The 14,565-nt window shown below is 37.9% G+C and overlaps 1 protein-coding gene across 1 annotated transcript; it reads left to right on the forward strand.

The window, feature by feature from the left end:
* Nucleotides 1-364: 364 nt before the first annotated feature.
* On the forward strand, nucleotides 365-14,272 carry LOC123665465. Its single transcript, XM_045599766.1, has 14 exons — nucleotides 365-538; nucleotides 788-962; nucleotides 1,081-1,224; nucleotides 1,562-1,707; nucleotides 2,447-2,537; nucleotides 2,846-3,009; nucleotides 4,663-4,805; nucleotides 6,525-6,613; nucleotides 6,693-6,768; nucleotides 8,105-8,225; nucleotides 11,779-12,764; nucleotides 13,361-13,487; nucleotides 13,840-13,942; nucleotides 14,061-14,272. Exons 1-14 carry the CDS (start codon nucleotides 365-367, stop codon nucleotides 14,267-14,269), a joined length of 2,748 nt encoding a protein of 915 aa, XP_045455722.1. The 3' UTR covers nucleotides 14,270-14,272.
* The last annotated feature ends 293 nt before the right edge of the window (nucleotides 14,273-14,565 follow it).

The raw sequence follows: 14,565 nt of genomic DNA on the forward strand, positions 1-14,565 counted from the left end.
ACAAATCTTTATAAGAGCAATTTGTACGAATATGCCTTATTTTGCTCTTATATAGACAAAGAAGAGAGAAAATCCCAGTTAAGAATTTTGGTTACGTATATTAACACAAACTGTTGCAATAAATTGGATGCGGTTTTTATAGATACGCTTTATAAAGTCTTAAATATGAGAAAGAGAGATTTCCGTCGATTAAAATCCATAATAACGAGCTAAGGCAAAGGCTTATATGTGTATAAAAAAGGAAAAAACCAATTTAATTTCTTTTATTTCAAGTAATAAAACAATTCAGATTAATATGGTTTTAAATATGTAGGTTCCGACAGAAATGCAAGATTTATCAAGATAATAGAAGAAATGTTAGAAGATGGCAGAATTCTTACCCCTATGCGATGTTTTATTCAACATTATATCCCTAGCTGGATATTTTTGCGACGTTGTTTTCGACTTAGTGATGGGCTATGCATTACTAGAGCGTGGGTATAAATGCACTTTTGCAGCCACTATATCGATAGTCATCACGTCACTATTAATATCACAAGTAAGTAGTCTACATATCAAAAATTAATTATTTTAACTTTTAAACACAGTGATCTAGTATTTATTTAGGTATATAAGTGTTTATTAAAACAGGCTTAGGCTTGGTTCGTTTTAATAAACATATTTAAAACGAACCAAGCCTGTTTTAATCTCGTTTCCATCTCGTCTAAATCGAATCAAAACCGAATCAAGAAGACTCCGGTAACATTAATAGATATTTCAATTTTCTAAGGCACAACACTATTTTTAGGTTCTTTCTCTTCGATGGTACCTACACGTGTGGTGGGCGAGCGAAGGACGAAAAGATCGACCTCCCTGGCTACCAATTGTTCTTCATTGCTTACAAATGGGTGTTCTATGGCGATACGCGCGACTACTCGTACCAGTGGAACTACGAAGAGTCAAACACCAAGTTCGGGATCTTTGTAAGACTACTTACTTTATACATACTGGAGTAATAAGACCGGAAAACTCCTTTTCCTTGTAATGTAAATTGTGGCACATTTACGCCAAAATCAACAAAAGAACGATTTTTTTTTTCAGGTATGCTACGGCTAGTCCATGCATTTTGTGAGGCAGCACCTATGTTACTATTACAACTTCACATTTTGCTCAAAGATGCAGACTTAGAGTCTACCAGTGAATTAGTTGGAGTCACTCCTGAGCCAACAGTTGACGAACCGTCAGGTAGGCTAGCAGGTCTGTAATTAGATTTGATAATGCATTTTTATAAATCTCCGATAAAATTCCGGAAAATATAGCAAAAGTAAGAATCGTGTTTTGGTTATTTCAAATATTTTTTTAATTTTAAGGATATAAAACTTTTTTTTTATTATTTTGTTATGGGTAAATGTTCAACATCTGCAATAGCTTGGTGAAGTCGCTTTTATCATTTTTTTTTGTCATTGAACGACTTGAAGATTAGGTTCTGAGACATCTCCTTTATGAAAGAGCCCTCAATCCAGATCTAGATCCTGAAATTAGCTCGTTCAATTAAACAATTACTTCAATTCCTCTTGCACAGCAAACAAAGCATTTGCGGAGCTGAATGTGATATCTGCGTCACTGTCTCTGTTCTCCGTCTGCTGGGCACTCGCCAGCTTTAGCAAGAACGTGCGTCTACAGAATGTGCATCGGTTGGTGCTTACTTGGCTTGGAGTTATCTTTCAAGTAAGCTAAACAAAAAGAAAAACAATTAATTTACAAAAACAGAACTTAATTTTTCGTTGAGAGATAAGAAACCACAGATAAAATTAAACTTTTGACACTTTTTATCACGGATAATTAATCTTTTATATAAACATAGACAACCATAAACTAAAACATAATATATAGAACAATTCAAATGGAAATGGTTGGATTTAAACTAACAACAAAAATCAAATATCGTAAGAACCTTTGGAAACAAGAAACGAATACCATAAAAAAATTCAATATTTGATAAAAACTTGCTAGCACATATAAGAAATCCGTTATATAAACAAAAAAAAAGTGCGTGCGTACAAAATACACGTATCATAAGTGAAACTTCTTTGGCAAACTAATTATTAAGTGTCGTTTATCTAAAGCTTTCCGTTCCAACGCCATCTAGCCAGTTTTCAATGTAGTATTATCGATATTAATGTAACAACCTTTGTAGTTTCTACGATTTTATTTTTGTGTTACCCACACATTAGTTTGTAGTTTCGCTACAACCTTTATAGTACACGCCAGGTGGCTCTATTGTTCGACAAAAACGTTGCACGTCTTCGTGACGCTAATATTATTATTATTATTGCGTGTCATCCGTAAAAATTATACCCTCATGCGCCTAAAGAAGTTTCACTCCAAAAAAAAAAAACTGAATAAAAACATATTTTTGTTTTTTAGGAAGATTTTAAGATATACAGAAAGTTTATTTTTGTTGCAGTTTTTATGGCGTTTGGGAACTGTATCCGCTCGGATATGGGCGCTTAGTGTTTACGCTCTAGTCTACGAATATTGGGTATTTTTAGTTATAGGTAAGTCTCAGTAAGAATGATGATCGTATGATTCATATGATTCATTATGAGAAAATATCACTTAGTAAATGATTCTCTAAAAGCTTCATAAGTTTTTAAAATTTAACAGTATCTCGTATTTAATAGGTTTAAACATATGTACGAGTATATCCATATTTATTTTCATCATAATCAGATTAGCGCATTATGGTAAAGAAATAAGAAAGACTAATTATTGTAGAATTTATACTAATTCTAAGGATTGATATGTCCTCAATGGGATAATGTTTAAACTATTCCTATACTTAAGTCTTGAAGTTTCCGATCAGGTCTCCATTGGGTGTCGATGTTCCTCTGGCTGATATCTCCAAAGAACGTGTTTCACGGTGAACACATCAGTCGTCCGCGAAAAGCTTACCTGTCTGCCTTGATCGCCTTCGTATACGTATTTGCGTATATCAATCTACAGGAACACAACCATAGACAGAAAATGGTAACATTATTTATGTGCATATTTTTATAGTTTTCCCTAATAATATTATAATTTTAATGTGAATGTAAGTTTGTTTGTTATGTTTTCACGCAAAAACTACTCAACCGATTATCATGAAATTTTATACACATATTCTTGGAGGTATAAGAAGAAGCGTAGGGTACTATTTTATTTTAAAAAATTCAATGGGAGCGAAGCCGTGGATAAGGCGGTTAAGTTCAGCTGAGGTTGCGATTATTTGATGGCATATTATCAACGTCATCTTTAGTATTTTTACTATCGTATTCCTAATATCCAAATGAATTAAATGTGTTTTAAAGTTAATAAAAACTTAAGAATTTCGCAAGCTGTATTTTTGGTACATTTGTGTTCCTAACTTACAATATACTCAGCTTTAAGACTTTAAATAATTAGTCCGATATAAAACATGATTTATAGGTATTACCGTGCCATAACTATAATTAAATTAATGTTTAAAAAGCAGTACTTTCAGTATCGTAAATTCAAAAATTGATAAAATAACTCGATTATCGACTGTTATGTATACTAATATTATAAAGCAGAAGAGTTTGTTTGTATGTTTGTTTGTTTGTTTGAACGTGAAATTAGTGGTCCGATTTGAAAAATTCTTTCAGTGTTAGTTAGCCCATTTATCGAGGAAGGTTATACGGTATTTTTTTTTTCAAATTAACGCGTGTGAAATCGCGGGGCACAGCTAGTTGTAAATGATGTCTTAAAAAGTTTCATGTTCCGAAAACGCAGCTTCAAAACGTGTGTAACTAGAAAATAATTGTATGGATTTTCTGATAATAATGAGAGATTGGATTGGATTAGATTGTAGCTTGTTATTAGTTTTGCTTACTTTATTCAAATAGACTTTAAAAGTATCGTCATTGTATAAAAATATATATCTTAAAATACATTATTTGTCACTAAACACGTCATGATCGCTTTTATCGTCTTAATTGTGATGTATATATTTTATATATGTAAGTATTATGTATATATTGTATGTAATAAATTATCTACAGTATGTACAGTTTCGTGTGTATATAGTATGTTTATTATTATATATTATCTACATATTATGTCGTGTGATCGTCGTATACTATATGTATATCGTTTGTACAGTATTTTTATGCGTATATTTATTTATTACTACTACTATACTAGCTGAATCGTGCCTACTTCGTTGGGCGATACTTATTATTTTTGTGAAGCAAATGTATAGTAAAGTTTTCATCTCGCTAAATTTTAATTATCGTTAAAAGTGAAGCTACCACCGAGGCCACTACTGGAGGTAGGCCTCCACGAGTTCGCGCCAAAAATGGCATGATCTCGTGTGTTTTGCCCATAGTCACCACGCTGGGCAGGCGGGTCGGTGACCGTAGGGCTGGCTCTGTTACACCGAAGACGCTGCTGCCCGTCTTCGGCCTGTGTATTTTAAAGCCAGCAGTTGGATGGTTATCCCGCCATCGGTCGGCCTTTTAAGTTCAAAGGTAGTGGAACTATGTTATCCCTTAATCGCCTCTTACGACACCCCCGGGAAGAGAGGCTATATTCTTTGATGCCGTAACCACAGCATAAAATTAGTAATATGATCTAATTGCTGCAAATGTAATAAGATAAGATGAACGGAGAGCCTGTCCGCAGGTGGTGTTCTACTGCGTGATGTGCGTGGAGAACGGCGTGCTGGTGACGGCGTGGTGGTGGTCGTGGCGCGGCGCGCTGCGGCCGGCGCTGGCCGCCGCGGGCGCCGCGGCCGCGGGCCTGGCCTGCATGCTGCTGTACTACAGGTCGGCCTTCGACCTCGCTCCTCTTGTGCCGCCCTAGCCCTACTCACGAGCTGTCTCCTCTTGTTGCCGCCCTGGCCCTACTCACGAGCTGGCTCCTCTTGTTGCCGCCCTGGCCCTACTCACGAGCTGGCTCCTCTTGTTGCCGCCCTGGCCCTACTCACGAGCTGGCTCCTCTTGTTGCCGCCCTGGCCCTACTCACGAGCTGTCTCCTCTTGTTGCCGCCCTGGCCCTACTCACGAGCTGGCTCCTCTTGTTGCCGCCCTGGCCCTACTCACGAGCTGGCTCCTCTTGTTGCCGCCCTGGCCCTACTCACGAGCTGGCTCCTCTTGTTGCCGCCCTGGCCCTACTCACGAGCTGGCTCCTCTTGTTGCCGCCCTGGCCCTACTCACGAGCTGGCTCCTCTTGTTGCCGCCCTGGCCCTACTCATAATTTTTTTTATATCACTACCCATACAGGAAAGTACCACGGGGCCAAGCCTGACCCAGGCTTGGCCGAACTATGTAGAACTCTGGGCCAAGCCTGCAAGCCAGGCTTGACCCAGTATTGGTAGAAGTCTGGGATGATAACGATGGGCCAGGCCTGGGCCAGGCTTGGTCGCCGGGACTGGGCCAGGCTTGGTCACCGGGGCTGGGCCAGGCTTGGTTGCCGGGACTGGGCCAGGCTTGTAAGCCATGGCATGGCAACTATAGTTCGGCAAACAAGCGTACGGCTCACCTGATGGTAAGCGATTACCGTAGCTTATAGACGCCTGCAACACCAGAAGCATCGCAAGCGCGTTACCGACCCAATCCCCAATCCCCCATTTATCATAAGACAAGAAAGTTATTATACAATGAAAAAGTAATTTGCTACTAAAAATGTTTTGAATAAATATTCACTCACCTGATACTGATAGTAAGCGATTACCGTAATCTATAGACGCCTGTAACACCAAAAGCATAGCAAGCGCGTTGCCGACCCAATCCCCAATCTCCCCCAGGAGCTCTGGTCACCTTACTCATCAACAGGAACACAATACTGCTTAAAAGCAGTATTATTTAGCTGTGATCTTCTGTAAGGTCGAGGTACTTCCCCACTCGGGATGCTCCATATTTTGAGCAAGAAATTCCTGCTGTGCCCTACCTCAGTAAACTCATATATTACAGATACGAATAAATCTGAATCTTCTAAACTCGGCGATTTAAATGGGCTACTTTTTTTATTATTTTACTAGCTGTCCGAACAGACTTAGTTCTGTTGAAAATTAATTGTAAAAAATTGTTTTTTTTTTAGTAGTAAAACCTCCATTCTCCATTCTCGAGTTATGCGCTTAGCAACATTCATTTTTATTCATTTAAACTAGTTACTAGATTTACAAAATTCGATTCTTGCTGTTAAGTTGTGATATTAGTTTTACAAATAGAAATTTCGTTTTTATTTGTTTATGAAGGATTTTACGAAAAAGATTTTCTTTTTGGTCACTTAATACGAGTGTTTGAGAATACAATATGCGATATATTTTTGGCTATTGATATCAGCAAGCCTTGGTACCTAAAATACCGTTCACTTAATTTGAAATTACGAATAGAACAATTTGTCTATACTCGTATAGATATATGTTCCAGTTATTTAAATTTAAGACCGTCGCTTTTAAATTAAAAATCTACGCGACAAAAAATCAAAAGCTACATCGTACCATACGTTTTTACTTCAAGACATTACAAAAATCGTATCTTGCAGATATTTTCATGTACGGAGGCTGGGATATATGTTAGGAGAGCACCAACAAGGAACAAATAGTACAAATGCTTCTTCGCAAAACAAAAATGGTAAGCGTCTATATGTCTGAATCACGCAATATTAAATTGAACTCTGGAAAATCATGTGAACGTTTCTTTTTTGTTTAAGGTAAACCCAGCCAAACGGATAATGCCGCAATACCGGGTGTATTTAACTGTAGATTTTCAAATCCAGTAAATAATAGGTATGAAGTTATATGTTTCGTTTTACTTACTTTTTCTGTAGTATTTATAGTACACCTCGAGAATAATGGTCTACTAACTCCTCGGGTCGGACGACCTCCACAATTTCAATGTAACAATTGCCCTCTTCCACTAAATAGAGTGATTATTCATACCTTTTACTCATTATATTAACTTAGGGACAACTGGTACAAGATGTAGTAATTCAAGTATCATTTAATAAATACATAAACTACAATGGACATAACTTATTAGTGCCTTTTTAGCTTCTTAATTTCAGCACAGTTATCTTGATTACATTTCCGAATATCATGTGTGCGATATATATAAATTACCATACATTATAATCTATGTATACTCACTTTTAATGTATCTAATCTACAGATACATAAAAGTAACGTTTTTATTATACAGTGAACAACTCGGTCTTAAATTACATTCTTTTCTAAGCCTAGCTTTACCCTATATCTATCTATAACATTACATATATATATATATATAACATTATTATAAATATTGTTTCATTCTACTAGCCCGTCGGTGCAGTTTGTAGCGGCCCTGCTTTCTGCTCCGCGGCTTATGGGTTCGATTCCCGCCTGAGCCTGGGTGTAATACTTGTACTTTATATATGTATTATTTCCATGTTTATTTATTCAAAATTTTTTTAGCTATATCAGTCGGCTGTTACCTGTATAAAACAAGCATTAAGTTGCTTACCTTGGAACAGACGGCTATGTGTGAATGTTATAATTATGATATTTATTTATTCATTCTTATAGTGGCCAATTACTATCTCAATCCTTACTAACATATTTAAAAAACTCACAAAAGAAATGTATTTATCGTCTTAATGTATGTCAAGCATTTTTTTTATATGAGTAATCAAATATGCGTCGTTAGATTACACTTTGTTACAGAATGCGTTGAAGAAATAAAGGTTCACTGCTCGTTCTCCGTAGGTGATAGCGTGATAATATGTAGCCTATATGTTGACCCGACTTCTTAATAATATTCGTGCCAAATTTGTAGTAAATCCATGCAGTACTTTTTGTGTTTATCCCGGACATACATACAGACAAACAGACAAAAATTCTAAAAACTATATTTTTGGCTTCGGTATCGAATGTAGATCACACCCCAAGTATTCTTTAAAAAAAATATTCAATGTACAGATTTGACTTTCCTACCATTTTAAATGAAAAATGTTGTTTATAAACAAGTAGTGTTTTCGAGCAATGCGTCCTGCCTGCTTTAACATACGAAGTAGACACGTGGACACTGACGAAGGGACTGGTCCACAAGTTTATTAATTTATTATAATTCTGGTAACGTGTGTAGTGCGGCGGCTTGTCGCAAGAAGAAGAAGCCGACATCGTTCGTGCCTCCCCCCGCCGCCCCCGCGCCCGCCGCGCCGCCCGCCGCCTTCTGGCGCCGACCGCTGCCCGCGCACCACCACCACGTGAGTTACACAGTATATCTATAATATATATAAAAGCGAAAGGTCACTCACTCATCACGAAATCTCCGAAACTATAACACCTACAAACTTGAAATTTGGCAGGTAGGCTCCTTATAAGACGTAGGCATCCGCTAAGAACGGATTTTACGAAATTCGACCCCTAAGGGGGTAAAACGGGGGTTGGAAGTTTGTATGAAAGTCCTATGTTTTTGAAGTAAGAGACTTGAAATTTAAAATGTGAGCTCTATAGATGGTGAAAATGTGTCCAAATAATGCCTATTTAGAAATCAACTCTTTTTTGGGGTTAAAACGGGTTATCGTAGGTTGATTCAATGGTCACGAAATCTTCGAAACTATAACACCTACAAACTTGAAATTTAGCAGACAGATTCCTTATAGGGCGTAAACTATTGCTAACAATGGATTTTACGAAATTCAACCCCTAAGGGGGTAAAACGAGGGTTGAAAGTTTGTATGAAAGTCCTATGTTTTAGAAGTAAGAGACTTGAAATTTAAAATGTATGCTCTATAGATGATGGAAAGGTGTCCAAATAATATATCTTTAGAAATCAACTCCCTTTTGGGGTTTAAACGGGGGATGGTAGGTTGACCCACTCATTACGAAACCTCCGAAACTATAACAGCTATAAACTTGAAATTTGGCAGGTAGGTTCCATATAGGGCGTAGACATTTGCTAAGAACTGATTTTACGAAACTCGACCCCTAAGGGGATAAAACGGGGGTTGGAAGTTTGTATTAAAGTCCTATGTTTTTGAAGTAAGAGACTTGAAATTTAAAATGTATGCTCTATAGATGGTGAGAAGGTGTCCAAATAATGTATCTTTAGAAATCAACTCCCTTTTGGGGTTAAAACGAGGGATGGTAGGTTGACTCACTTATCACGAAATCTCCGAAACTATAACACCTACATACTTGAAATTTGGCAAGTAGGTTTTGTATAGGACGTAAAAGATAATACGGCGGTCGGAAGTTTGTATGAAAGACCTATGTTTTTAAAGTAAGAGACGAAATTTAAAATGTATGCTCTACAGATGGTGAAAAGGAGTCCAAATAATGCATCGTAATCTATATATGTATATAAAAGAGAAAGGTCACTGACTCACTCATCACGAGAACTCAAAAACCTCTGGATGGTCCATCCATCCAGGATGGACAAAGATGAAATTTAGCAGGGAGGTAATTATAGTTAGAAAACGTCCGCTAAGAACGGATTTTTTAATATTCCACTGGTAAGGGCGTTTGACACCAGTTGGATGGTTATCCCGCCACCGGTCGGCTTTTTAAGTTCCAAGGTGGTAGCGGAAGTGTGTTATCTCTTAGTCGCCTCTTACGATACCCACGGGAAGATAGGGGGCGGCTATATATTTTATTGCCGTAACAACACAGATATTTTGGCCAAATGAAAGTCCAGTAATAAAATAAAAAATAAATAAAACAACTACCGCAGATTAGCTGGAAGAGACTTCTCCTAGAGTTATCGCTACCGGCTTTCTACATATAAATTATATAATGTGTATAACGCCTGACTGAGCGCAGTAGTCAGTGGTCATCGTCCGGGCTACATCTGACGCACATTAGCAATAGTTTTCATTCATTAGTTTTGATTCTTTTATATATAGGAAAATTACTAAAATCGGAAACATCGACATTTTTTTTATTGTCCGCTTAACTTAAACACGCCAATACGCCAACACGCCAACATGCCAAAACTCCAACACGCCAACATGCCAACACTCCAACATGCAAACACGTCAACACGCCAATACGCCAACACGCCAACATGCCAATACGCCAATGCACCAACACGCCAATGTGCCAATACGCCAACACGCCAACACGCCAACACGCCAATACGCCAATACGCCAATACGCCAACACGCCAATGTGCCAATACGCCAACACGCCAACAGTCCAACACGCCAACATGCCAACACGCTAATATGCTAACACGCCAATGCGCTAACACGCCAACAGTCCAACACGCCAACATGCCAACACGCCAATACGCCAACACGCCAATACGCCAATTCGCCAACACGCCAACACGCCAATGTGCCAATACGCCAACACGCCAACACGCCAATACGCCAACACGCCAATACGCCAACATGTCAAAACGCCAACACGCCAATACGCCAATCCGGCAACACGCCAATACGCCAACACGACAATACGCCAACACGCCAACACTCCAACACGCCAATGCGCCATCAAAAATAACAAACCTGTTTAATAACGAACCGTTATTTATGATATTATTTATATCTGTCTCGGTCCGGAAGAAGCTACTTCGCCATCTAAGGACATCGTGGCAAGTTTGCCGGGAAAACTTTTTGACTCACTGATTTAAACGCGGGCGAAGCCGCGGGCACAGCTAGTATATATATATATATATACTAGCTGACCCGGCAATCGTTGTCTTGCCGCTAAACGCTATTAAAAATAGGGGTTGATGGTAGAGGGTTGAAAATTTTGGGTTGTATGTATTTTTTAATTAACCGACTTCCAAAAAAGGAGGAGGTTCTCAATTCGACTGTATTTTTTTTTTCTTTTTGTTTTTTTTTTTTTTTTGTGTATGTTACATCAGAACTTTTGCCCGTGTGGACCGATTTCGACAAATTTTGTTTTAATCGAAAGGTGGTGTGTGCCAATTGGTCCCATTTAAATTTATTTGAGATCTAACAACTACTTTTCGAGATATATCTAATAATGTGTTTTTACTTGACGCTTTTTTCGTCGACCTGCGTTGTATTATACCGCATAACTTTCTACTGGATATACCGATTTTGATAATTCTTTTTTTGTTGGAAAGGGGATATTCCTAGTTTGGTACCGTGATAAGAAAACTAGGATCTGATGATGGGATCCCAGAGGAATCGAGGGAAACTCTCGAAAATCCGTAATAACTTTTTACTGGGTGTACCGATTTTGATAATTTTTAATTTAATCGAAAGCTGATGTTTATCATGTGGTCACATATAATTTTTATCGAGATCTGATAACTACTTTTTGAGTAATCTTTAATAACGCGTAGTTGCTTGACTATTTTTTCGTCGATCTACGTTGTATTACTTGTCGATTTAATTGAAGTCGGTTTTTTTTTCGTTTGCGAGCAAACACAATTATGTTGTATCATAAAAAAATAGAAATTAAAAATTTTGTCTAAAAAATAAAAATAAAAAAATTTAGGGGTGGACTACCCCTAACATTTAGGGGGATGAAAAATAGATGTTGGCCGATTCTCATAGATACCGGATAAGCACAAAAAATTTCATCAAAATCGGTAAAGCCGTTTCGGAGGAGTATGGCAACGAAAACTGTGACACGAGAATTTTATGTATTAAATATATATATATATATTACGAAAACTATTACGGAACGAGACTTCTATTTAAATACATACATAATGACATATATAACTAAGTTTTTTTTTCAATTGATATTAAAGTTAAAAAGTTTAAATGTATAGACATAGTTCTTATGTTTGATCACCCCACAGTCCACTCTCATATACTTAATGTTACTTTCCAGGGCGGCTCATCAGAAAACGAAGGCTCAAGTGTAGGATCCCGAGTAAACATACAACAGAAACTGCAAGAGAAGAAACAAAAACAGCTAGCAGAACTCAGGGTTATCGAGGAGGAAATAAAGCAGGGGAAGTTAGCCAAAACTACTCCCGTGGCTGCTGAAGAAATATACAGTAGCTTACAGAGACAGCCGATACCAAGAGCTAAAACGCATGCAGAACCACCCGCTTGGCCTAGTATAGAAATGACGCATTCTTACCAAAATTATCCAGTCCTACCCCATACGTGTAATATGTATTCAACGTACACTGAATTAAAACCAGAATACAACGTTCCGAATTTTCAGAACAACGAAAATTCAACCACGGATATGCGTGCTCAAAACATGTACAATCAAGATTCGAGAACATTCTATGAGAATCCTTCTAATCTTCGGAACGAAATCAACAGAACTCCATTAAGATCTCCAAATTACTTAGCCATTGGAGAAAATAGGAAATATGAATCAAACGTTTGCAGAAGTCCTAGAAACGTACTTAACAGCAGTCCCAGAAATTACTTACCAGACGTGAGCGCAAACAATTATGAAGCTACAGCTCAGAATAATACAAGGATACCAGCACAGAATAATCAAAAAATTTATTCAGAAGATAGACAAAATATGACCGATTTTTCTGGTTACTGCGAAGAAAATGCTCAAAACGTATATAATAAGTTTGGTGAGAATAAAGAGGAGTATGTGTCTGCCTTGCAAAGTTTGGCAAACGTACAAGGTATGGAGAATATAAGAGGTATATACAATGAAGTGGGCAACTGTAACCAGTACAACCATAACTGTGAAAGAATATTTCCATATCCAGGATTGGGGGGTAAGAAGATGGAACAGTTAAGGAAGATACAGAGGTGCAGGACACCGGAGATTTTACTGGCACCGCATTATTTAGAGAGCTGTAATAGACAAGTGTGCTGCAATTGGGGTGGTCCTTATTCGTAAGTCATTTTTTTTTTTTTATAATTTTAGTCCGCCTTGGAAAAGTTTATCTCGAAATAAAACTCTTTTAATCACAAATACGAATAGTAATATAGTTTTAGGCTTAATGCTTACAAATTAGTGTGAAAAAAAGAAATGGAATTGGAGAGATTTTAATTTTATTCTTCTGGTATTAACGACCCGAAAAGATTTATTTTTTGCAGTACGTTTTTTTAATGCATAAAAGTCCTGTAGTGTAGTGCTTTCAAAGAAATCGCTGACCTATCCTTCTTCTAAACAATCAATCAATAATGGTCCAAAGATACCTAGTTGAAATATTGTTTAGTGGCAAGTAGTATAATATGCATATGTTACTAATTTAACCATCTTATTTTAACTTACCATATGGGGAGAAAAAAATATCGCCATAATTATGGCGATGAATGATAATTACACGAAAAGTTGTTATCAATAAATATAATTTACACCACAGATGTGTCAAATCAAAATTTAGTCCTTTCAAAACTAGTTGCATTTATGTGTCCCTCGAACTGAATGTATATATCTTCAGTGTTAATAACATTTATTCGACACTGACGCTAAGTGTTATGTAAAGTAATCGCAAGAAAGAGGACACTGGGCCCGGCGGCGGGGCGGGCGGCGCGGCGGGCGGCGCCAGCAGCGGCTCCGACTCGCCCGATGCACGCGACACTCCTCGCCCGCCCAGCGACATCGACAGCCAGGTATACTACACGAGGACACACGCATACACACACCACACACGCCCACACGCACACATACGCACATGCCCAAATACACATACACACACACACACACACGCACGCGCACACAACACTCACCACCAGCACCATAATTCTCATCTACTACAACAATGACATCAGGCAGATATCACCTCGTGTACTTGACTAATTAATCTTAATTGAATCCCTTTTTTACTGAAATAGTTACCTCGATTATAGAAACAAAAACTTTGGTTCTGTTGGTCAATTATGTGTTAAAATTTCAAACCCTACTTATATTTGATGCTGTGGGAAATAGTTTTTGTACCTATTTATCTTTTTTTAACATCCATAGATATCCCTGCCACGGTCGTACACCCTCCCTCGCGAGTTTCGCTACTGGAGACGGAGACCGCGACTGCGAGATGCGCACGTTCCTAGCAACAATAGCAGTGACGGTATGTTGACACTGACAATCAATAAATACTAAACTTCATATTTTTTGATAAGACATAGGTACTTGATTAACCTACCGAAAATTATTTCATTTTCTATATTTTTTTTTTACTTGATCAGGTGACGTAGACAGCGCCGACAATGACAGCGACAACCGCTCCAACTGTTCAGCTTCCTCTCAAATACAACCTCCGACGTATGGCGATAGCTTCCAGTACCGTCCAGACATGAGACAAGATGAACGCTACAATGAAGGCGTGTACGCTTGCCCTGATAGACGTCGGCGAGGCTTTAGGAAGCAAGGCCCTAAGCCTGAGACTAAACTTTGATAGATAGTCTAACATCCGGCTTAAGAAATATATGTACTCCTGTGATGCAGTACATATGCAAGATAACACATATGTCAACACATTATATCTGATAGGTTGCCTAATGAAATCGCGTCCTTTCGTTGAGTTATAACCGTGCTTACGCGCTTTTTGAACGGTTTATGCAGAACTAATTTACCTTCTTAATTTATTTACTTAGATTTCATAAGGCATTTGATCATCATTATTACATATATGTATTATCTTGCACATGTACTGAATCATTATCATCAAGTAAGTACATTGGTTTATGGTAT

This window comes from Melitaea cinxia, chromosome 24 (genome assembly GCF_905220565.1).
Source record: "Melitaea cinxia chromosome 24, ilMelCinx1.1, whole genome shotgun sequence".
Taxonomy (NCBI): domain Eukaryota; kingdom Metazoa; phylum Arthropoda; class Insecta; order Lepidoptera; family Nymphalidae; genus Melitaea; species Melitaea cinxia.

What these genes read in the sequence shown, in the direction of transcription:
- LOC123665465 (XM_045599766.1), top strand. Translation starts at nt 365, where the DNA reads ATGGCAGAATTCTTACCCCTATGCGATGTTTTATTCAACATTATATCC. An exon ending in TTCTTCGCAAAACAAAAATG is followed by an intron (nt 6,614 to 6,692) that starts GTAAGCGTCTAT and finishes TTTTTGTTTAAG; the next exon opens with GTAAACCCAGCCAAACGGAT. An exon ending in TCAAATCCAGTAAATAATAG is followed by an intron (nt 6,769 to 8,104) that starts GTATGAAGTTAT and finishes TAACGTGTGTAG; the next exon opens with TGCGGCGGCTTGTCGCAAGA.